Genomic DNA, 9811 nt, shown 5'->3' with positions numbered 1-9811 from the left:
CATGGGTCCCAAAAGGCCCTGGCAGCTGGGGATCACAAACAGGATAATTCAAGCAGCCCAGCTTGTGGAAGACAGCTTGCCAACAAGTGCTCCCGTTTCCAGCCCCATGTGACAGCCAATCCCCATATTTATTCCCCTTGACCAGATGAACTGAAACCCCCTTGTTTTACTGAACTCTTTTTATAACTCTTACCTACTTTGGTCGGACTTTGTGATTTTGCGGTTGCTCGCCGTCGATATCTGTTGAGGATATCGATTTTGAGGCGAAGTGATCTACATTTATCCTCAGTCTGGTGATTGTACCGCCTTATTTTGTAACCTGACGGTATCTGCAGGGGAGAATCCGTTGAGATTTGTTGAGTATGTATATTATTATATTTGCAATAGTACCGTGATTCCAGAATTCGTATTTCTTGGTCGTTTTCCTGGATTGGCACGCGTGACTCAAACTCAGAAAGCAGATAACCGTAACACAGTTTACCCGGCTGGTACCGGTGCAGAAATTCCTGCATCACATCTGCACCCGAGTGCGGAAGTTTCCGCACAGTGTCAGCAGATTTCTGTATTAGGGTGCATACCCAGTGCGGAATTGGAACTGGTTTCCGCACCTAGTCCGCGCCGGGTGCGGAGAATCCGTACTCAACATCAGAATTTCTGTACCCAATCCGCACTCAGCTAAAGTCGTCCGGCGTGTAAAGTTAGCCCATTATAGACATTTATTTCCTCACCTAGCACAATTCGGTAGCTTTCTAAATACTACCCTCCTGTGCAGTAATAACCTATCTGCCCCCACACCATTCCCCAGCATATTACCTTACCTGAATTAAGTGTTTTCAAGTACAAAAGTTTCTGTGAATAAATTAAATAATTACGAGAAAATCATTCACCATTCTCGGTGGCTTTCTGCGGGCGCTTCCAAACTTTCTGCCGTTCGTTTTCCGGCCAACGCTGAACGATTTCCTTGATTTGCCGTGGATTTGTGTTTGAATATTCTCAGTTGTTGTGGTTTAATGAAAAAAGATAGTTATTGAATTTCATCCAGCCACTTGTTCAATCAGCTAAATGTAAAATAACCACTAAATACTTACAAATAATTCCTTGGGCCAGTCTGGGCGATCCGAAGGCTCCTTCTTCACTTATACCGTGCCAGTTGAGTGTCACGGCGAGTCTTGGTGCCGACAGCCGTGTCAGTATGTTCGTCAGATACGTTATTCGTCACCAGCCTCCTGCAGGAGCCATTTTTCACATTTGTGAAACCAGTAATCCTGACTACCACTAATACTTACCAGCCGGGCATAGCACGGACCGTCTCTGAGGTGTTGTTCACACCCCCGGATCTTATCCATAGATGACGGGGGTAGGGGAGGCTGGGTGACCACCTGACAACTGCTCCTGGGTACTAAAGCGTCCAGTTTCATATGCAGTCCCTGGAGCAACGAGTAGATCCTCTCCAAATTCTCTATAAAATAGTTAAGTTAAAACATGGTAATTTACTCACTGAGAATGGGGTCGGCCAAGTCTGGGGAAATTACAGTGGCTTTTGAATTTGGTGAGTTCGTCCAAGAAATTAAAATATGTAGTGTGTTAAGAGAACCTGAGGAGCGGGGTCCAACTATGTGGTTCTGGATCGCCCACGACAGGAAGCGTTTTATATGAGGAACTCCTGGTGGAATTAAGATGATGGTGATGAAATAAAACGTAAATTCGACATATCATGGGGGCATCACCCGGGACGGGTGGCGCGTCAGAATAGGGAATGACACTGGTTTGCGAGGCGATTGGATTGTACATCATGAGGTAGGGAAGTGCCAGACTGAGAAATTAATAGGAGTTGGAACGACGTGCGGCCTTTTTGAAGCCGGTGGGTTTATGACTGGGTTTGCAAAGTGGTGTAACTACCCGAATCATGATCCAGTTCGTTTGTAAAGCCAGACGGAAGGTGTTTCTTTTTCACTGCAACCATTGTAATACAATTGCTAAACATACTGTTTGTGCTTAGATTCCCGTACGAGCCCTTCAGCGTGCCGCTCTGCGGTGGAAGTATGCCAGGGGTTACATGCTGAGCACCCAATGCATCCGCAAAATTTCTAAAAAAACACTTGAAATGAACATTAACTTACTGCAGCGCCGTAACAGTTCGTAAGTGCACGTCTTCACTGGACACTTGGGTAGGGTTCCCCTCAGCAAGTTAGCATATAAAATACTTGTTGTACATGAGAACCATAGGACTGAATTGGGCGGTACGAACCATGGTCCATGCACTATGCTAACATAGTTGTCCTGGAAAGTCAGAACGGCGTACCTGGCTGAAAAAACAGGTTCCAAATACGGGATTTCATAGAAGAATATCCACTGCATATGGAAGCCTTGGGGCAGTAACACAACGCCAACACGAATATGTGTATTTATTTTATGAAATGTTGGGTTATAAAAGTGGTAGCCGCACATATTCGCTGTGTACTACCGGCAGGAGCACAAACTAATCGGCAAGGGTATGCAAAACGGGGAAGTAAATACGGCTCTCTCTGTAGAAAAACTTGAACACCCACAAGATATTTTATTGAATGATGCAAACAACCCATTGTGTTTCAAGTCAGGGCACTGAAAAACTAAAATATCTGGTGATCTCAATAAGTGAGTGTAAAATGTGAGAGAAGTTTTGAATGTCTCACACTCAATGGTATATCCAGAATGATATACAATGACAGCGGGTTGACCGTCAAGCAAAATGCATTCATCGGGAAAGTTTTTCGAAAAATTACACCCCTATGCACAAACATGTGACATCCGCCCCTGGCTTATGGTCTCAATCGCAAAACCAAATCATCCAAAAATACCCCCCTTCGACTGCACCCAAATTCACGCGCTCGGCCAGTCGGCGGTACAGCTGAACAGCCGACGGTTCTGGCCCATATGTGAATGGTTTATGTGCGCCAGCTCCGTTTCATAGGGAAGGCAGGAAAAACGATCCAGGCGACCGTAGGACTTGACGAAACTAAACAAAGGGGAGGACTCGTGTAATTTGTAGACTAGATGGTTCGGCCCAAGAATAGCAATAAAATTTGAACCAGCAACCTTAGAACCGTCAATTAAAAATCAGTATGGTGTTGTGAAAAAAGTGAACAGCCTATAAAAGTGTTTACAGCAAAATACATGCGGCGTTTGTAAACATCAGGATGTAAGATACCTTTTAGAACAACAGGTTCTATGTGCAAAAGAAACTGTTGTAGCTCAGAAGCCTTCCACCGATTCAGGTCTCCTACACCCCGGCATTTTCGGGCAAAATCTGAACTCGGAATCACACTCCGCTGCTCGATAGTATCATTCAGTAGGTTCCAGAACTCCAACGAAAGCCTGGCCTTTTGTCCAATTTCCATCCCTAGAAGTGAGGTGAGGACTTTTCGCACTAAACCAAGACACACACCGCATGTGATCTGGGGAGAAACCGTTAATCGCTGGTAGATTCAACTCCCCACTAAACTGGGGCCTGTACGGCGCTTGTTTTGCTTTCGGGTCCGGAGATCAGAGTCACAAGGTACTGAGGCTGTTAACGAAGGAAAAGTCATTCGTGTGCCAACTTGCATACCGTTCTGTGTGCAATAATCACATCCGTGATATCCTGTATGTCTCTTCGCTTGCTTCAGAAATGCCCTAGCGGGACTGTCGCAAATAATGCATACAAGATGGCGGGTCGAATGTTTTAAACTCCGGATACACCGTTCGCTCAGACGTCCGCCAACTCACTAACGTTTGAGCATCATTCCGTTAGTTCTTACCACAGTGTATTCCAACGACGAAAGGCTGACCGAAGAAAGGAGAGGTTTTGTGGGAGGATGTTGGCCACAGTTGGGTGCGCGAGATACTGCAGGCCAAAATACCACCAACGTTCATTTGAATATCAGCATTTTTTGCCCTAGTACGAATCCCACGTAGCTGCCGCACCAAACCTGCCTCCAATACGAGGTGTATATACACCCCACCAGCCTTCTGTCGCACACAGCAACGATGAGGAGTTTTCATTTACGGTCCGTGAATCCTTTGGAAGAGACAAAAAAGTACATTAGTTCGCCCAACCAACCGCTTAACCGGGTGAAGGAAGGTTCTGTCTTCGCACCATCCGACGAACAGCCGCTAAAATCTTTCTACGCGGTTGTGAACGATTCAAAAAGGATGCTGATGAAAAGCAATATAAGTACAAACGGAACATACGGACTGATCCCTTCAATGACTTGCAGTGTGCTACCTTGTAGCAAAAAGATAAGTTGTCTGTGGAAACCGAAATGGTGAATGGCCCTCTAGTGCCAAAGTGTGGTAACAAGAATTGGGGAGACCACCGGAGGACAACGTGGTAACGCGCAGCCTAATTTATCCCCTGGGACAGGCTAATGAGGCATGTCTGGAATCTAGCCTGTGATTAACTGAGTCTTACTCTCAAAGATTCCACCATACATTGTAGACGGAATCATCAACCCAACGACGGAAACACGCTTGCTGCAACAGCCTTACTATCCTAACGTTGTTATCAAGGAGCCTCTACGCGCAATACGAACATTGGGTGCACTGACGATTACTTGAAAAGAAAAATATTGTTTAAAGTTTCGTGCCCATAAATACACAAGGAATAAAGCATGTCAAAGCACAACAAAATCCACACCCTCAGTCGCACGTGAAGATAAGCAGAACGCGGGGCTTCCTGCGAATAATGGCGCTGCACACCAAGACAAAACCCCTTTATCAGTCGAGAGTTCACACTCCGCAGGGTCCCGGAAATGCAGGGTGTTGTGCTTTTTTATTACTGATCGACAACTAAAGAATCTTTTCTTTCTCTGAAACGCTTCGATCTCCCGCGGCTTAAAAGCGGAACATTGGTGCAGAATTTCTGCACTGATTCCGCGCAGGTTCTGCAACCGTGCACGTTCGCTTTCATAATGGTGCCATTCTGTCTAAGAACCCCTCCATTTCGTAGTTACCGCGCTACTGGAAACCCTCATGTGAGCCGATACTTTATCACGCCGCGCAAACTTAGAAGACGGTCATACGCACTGCTTTCATTTACAAAGTGAATTTTAATAATCCAGCAGGTACCATCTCAACAAAAGGAAGAATTTGAGCTCGTGTAAAATCGAGAGGTTACCGAGTATGACGAACAGCGTCATTAGGCCATACCGAATATGCTGGAACTTGTCACAAATGCCACGTATCCTATCGGGCGAAAAAATGCTAGAATATTACCGTCTTTGGGATAAGACATAAAGCTGTTTGAAGATGGTTCTAAACATCATGCTCAGAACTGTCTTCGACCAAAAACATGGCTTGTCTGTTTTTAACGGTTTTATTGAGTGCCCCGTCATTGCTGTTATCCGTTCTGCCTTGCTGTCTGTTTTGAAAAGCAATCATGAAAGAGGACTTCCACAGATATCTGTTCGTCTTTATACATTTTGCATAATAGCGCAGGTTCTGATAATGCCCAGCCCAGTGGCCTTTCTTAAGAAAGCAAGTATCGCGGTGTCTTGGGGATGTTCTGACTGGCAAGAAAATAATACCTCTTCAGATCCAAAGCTTAATTAGGGTCATTTTATGAATAATTTAACTCTCAAATCTGGGTCGCAGGCCAGGTAGATTATAAATCTTTCTTCTTATTCCAAATTCGCACAAGCTACAAGCAAAGCTCCCATATTACACAAAGCGTTGTTCACTTTGACATGTGTGTAACTTTCATCCGGAATCTTTCAGCACAGAACTTAAATTCCATACTGGAAATGGCAGCCCTATTCTGTTAACATGTTATATTGGGATATCACCGTTACTATCCCAAATGCTTAGCACAATTCGATATTAGGCAGCCTATTTCCAGTGCTGTCCACCGCAGTGTATCGCTTTTAAAATATATAATGATGGTGACTCCTAGACTGAGCCCTCGGTCTGAGCCTTCCAGGTAAATGCCCCCATCAGAAGAACACCAAAGGTTCACACGTGTATTAAGGTACAAAACCATGCTTAAAACACGTACAGCGCTGGTGACAACCAGAGATGCTTTGCGCTCTGGGCCGGACTACGAGTATTTCAGGGCTATCACAAGATCTCATGAAAGCCGGTGAGCAGCTACAGTAATTACTTCTTCACTTGCTTTTCGTCCTGCTCGGGTTTCCACCGAGTTATGTTAAAAGCGTCTGGTGATTCATCAACCAAGTCAAAGGTAACACCTACTACCCCGAAGCCCAGTATATCGCACTCGAGAATGCTGTCAAGTAGGTATTTTTTCTTTGAATGTCTTGCATGCCCACAAGGTGTACCGGTTGGCAAACGAAACACAGGACGGCAGATGGTGGAGAGTGACAATGCACAGGGCCAAACGAACACCGCAAAGGAACTTGTGAAGGGGCAAACTAAACTGCAGCGGAAAACAGGGAGTGTTCACGCCGAACAACAGTTAAGCGGGTTGGATCGAACTCGTCCAAAGAGTGGTCAAGCCTGGTTGAACGTTGTGCCCTTTGTTTAGATTACAGGCCTGAGTGAGCGAAAGCTCGTTGTGTAAAAAGAAAACAGCCATGGGAGTATTCTTATGCCATGCCATAGGGCCACGGTCACCGAGACATGGACATCAAGAGCATTATCGAACACTGGATCGCACTACCGCAGCGGACGGATATGGGTTCGAATAGGTTAGTGCAGGTAGATTCAGGCTAATATGAAGCCAAATGTATTTGATTCATTTGGAGGACCATGTGAATGTCGACCAGGGACCATCCAGAATGAATAAACGACGGCCATACCGGACATCTGCAGCAGCTACTGTTGAACTTTGAAGCTTTGGAAGAGGTGAAATGAAAAGGGACTGAGATAAGATCACTAAGGTACGGTGAGTGCCCTAAGGTGTCAGAAGAGAAAACGGTGTCCAATAAAAATAAATGATCTAAATTGGGATGACACTAAGATAATCAGCCCACAAAACATCTGGGCCCTGTGAGAAAACGGGGTTCCTGTTGCAAATTAACGAATCTTCTTACAATTATAAATCGCAGGTGGAATAATAAAAATAACTGCCTAAAATCTACAAAAAAACACATATATCAGAAGGACGACGGGCGCCACCTAGATCTTTATTCTTTTCTGGCTCCACACCGACAATCAGTTCTTTGCTAAAAATGAAATACCGGTAATGGACAACAGATTGAAATCAAGCGTCTTGAATTTTCAAAACAACATTTAGTCGGTTTACTCCAGTAATACACCAAAGAAGGTCGTCCCACATATAAGGAGGATGATTTACGCTTGGAAGCAATGAGTGCACTAATACTCCAAAGGCTTGGAAGATGAATCCCATTAACACACGGTAAAAATTCAGCCTTGAAGGACGTGAATAAATGAGGCGCTGTAGAGACCTTATCACAAAGAGCAGTATCTTGTCGTCTTTCAGGTTTCGATGCAGAAATTATTTACGTATTTGTTGCGAAATCACACTGTTGCTCTAAACCACCAGATTATCTACCTACCATGCAGCAACAAGTTCTCCCAACTAAGTTGTGTCAGCCTGGAACGCCCTGCTGGAGTTTCTTCGAACACAGGACTTCGATTTACGTCCCGTATAAACGAACGAATTTCCCAACAGCCACTTGTACAGCGTTGCATTCCAAGCAGAAAAACCTCACTTGGCCAACAAAGTGTGCCGGAAAGATACCGGCCATATTATGCGGTATTTTATTCTTTTAACAGCCACTTGTGCAGCGTTGCATTCCAAGCAGAAGAACCTCACTTGGCCAACAAAGTGTGCCGAAAAGATTCCGGCCATATTATGCGGTATTTTATTCTTTTATTAAAGCAATTTTCTTTGTATTTTAGAACATTGCTCTATGTTAACGACCAATGGAAAAAGGCTCAACTCCATACAAGACTTCAGAAGTGATAAAGGAGAATTTCGAAAATACAAGGAATGGTCAGGCTTTCCCTTCACCTCGCTTGTTCAGCATTGCCTTTGGTTTCTTTGCAATACTGACTGCTTTGCCTGAACAGCACCGATCGATAACTGTCACAGACTCTGTGGTCTTAAGTGGACAATCAGAGGGAATGCCATAAATATTAGCCTGACTTTCACACCGCTCAGCGTATAACATTAAAATGATACTATCCTGCGGAATTCTCGAGAAGAAATGAAAATAGTGTTAAAAACTTTCTCGACTTTCCGTGCATTTACCCGCCATCCATGAACAATATACCTGCTTAAACGACCATCCGTATCGCACGTGGTGGAGACTAGCCCATGCCAGGCATGTCTGAAGCTGACTTTTTGTAGCTGCCTACGCCGAGCCATAAGAACGCATTAAAAGTTACTCTGAAACTATGTTTCGAATGATGGGCGCTTGAAGATAAAATTCCAGCATTTGATAAAATATATTCGAAAACTTAGGATCCCCTCACGCGGCCACAGTTTTGGTGAAGGTTTTTTAAACGTACTCGAGATTCACCATGGGGGCGAAATTCAAATTTTATTGGCTGTCATTGTTGTTGTATGATGTTTCCGTGATGGCGGTAAAAAAGTTTGTGTAACAGCGGGTTTATTGCGTGTTCCTTTCTGTAATGGACCTCGGAATAATCTCAAGACTACATGAACAATAATTAAGCCATCCATCGTTGCGGTTGGCGTCCCGCCAAATAAAGCCAAGGAATTCAGAAGCTCCAGTAAATGTTTTATGATAGTCAGCATACGCTATATCGGGTGTGCTACAGGGTTTCATCTTCACCGTCATACTGACACTGATAGTGCCGCTGGCAGAGTTCGCGGACTTACGGACAGAACTGGGGGACAGCGCAATAGGGTGACCAAATCCTGGTACAAATTCAAATAACGGGTTTGTGGACGCGTAAAACACGCTCGGTCGGGAACTATAAGGGATGTGATCTACGGGCAAGCCATCATACTAGGCACGAAAGTCACGGTGCCGTCATCGCAACATCGCACTCCAGTTCGTAAGCAGTCCCGTACATGAACGTCTTCAGAAGTCAGGGAGGTTTGTTATGTTAGTCAAGCTTGACCGTGGAACGGTGGAAAACTGAGACAAGCCTTGATACGTCGAAGGCGCAGGCTGGTCCATTGCTGTCATTTAAGCAAGGCAACGAGATAACCCATCCACATAGGAGACCCAAAGTGGGGAATAATGTCAAAATATGTGATAGAGGGCACTATGGTATGAAATAGACTGTGACCGAAAATGGCGGGCAGCCGAAAGCAGTCACAATTTCTTACTGCTGCAGTTAGATTATACTTGATTATGACGGACATGAATCGGCTAAATGTGCTTGGCTAATATAGCTGGCCGCCTTCAGGAGCGAGAGATCGGCGAAAGACGTGAGATGTCCGATTGTTCTGCATGTTCGTGATGAGGTGCCCTAAGCATGGCGCAGTTGCATCCCAAATAAAAGCATGAAGGGTTCGCGAAACGACTTTCCTGTGAGGCGCCATACCGCGGATATTCAGTGAGTCTGTGTAAGCATTTGGTTGGTTGGCAATCAATGATTATTTTATTCATGGGGGATTGTCCGGGATATATGCTATAACCAGGGCGGGCTCAGGCCAGTGAGAAGAGTAACCGACAAAAGTTGTTTCTATTTTGGTTTTCTATCTCTTCCATTGCAGGAGGCTTAGTATGACTTTCGGCTTAGAGTAGGAATGTATTTGGGGAAAGATTACCTGGACAAAGTGTGTGGAGTCAACTGTGAGGTCTTTCGCTTCATGGGGATAGGAGGCGCGAATGGGTTTGAGAGGGCACGGAAGAATGTTCGGAGGATTTTACAATAATAAGTTCATTGTATTCTT

General features: G+C 44.8%; 1 protein-coding gene across 1 annotated transcript; it reads right to left on the bottom strand.

The window, feature by feature from the left end:
• Window positions 1–2859: 2859 nt before the first annotated feature.
• T265_06099 (hypothetical protein) lies at window positions 2860–4020 on the bottom strand (the record flags this gene model as incomplete). Its single annotated transcript, XM_009171277.1, has 4 exons — window positions 2860–3075; window positions 3144–3434; window positions 3477–3739; window positions 3777–4020. 4 exons carry the CDS (start codon window positions 4018–4020, stop codon window positions 2860–2862), a joined length of 1014 nt encoding a protein of 337 aa, XP_009169541.1.
• Between the last annotated feature and the right edge of the window lie 5791 nt (window positions 4021–9811).

This window comes from Opisthorchis viverrini (assembly GCF_000715545.1).
Source record: "Opisthorchis viverrini unplaced genomic scaffold opera_v5_134, whole genome shotgun sequence".
NCBI classification, from domain to species: Eukaryota; Metazoa; Platyhelminthes; class Trematoda; order Opisthorchiida; family Opisthorchiidae; genus Opisthorchis; species Opisthorchis viverrini.
This window is presented reverse-complemented; position numbering and strand designations above follow the sequence as displayed.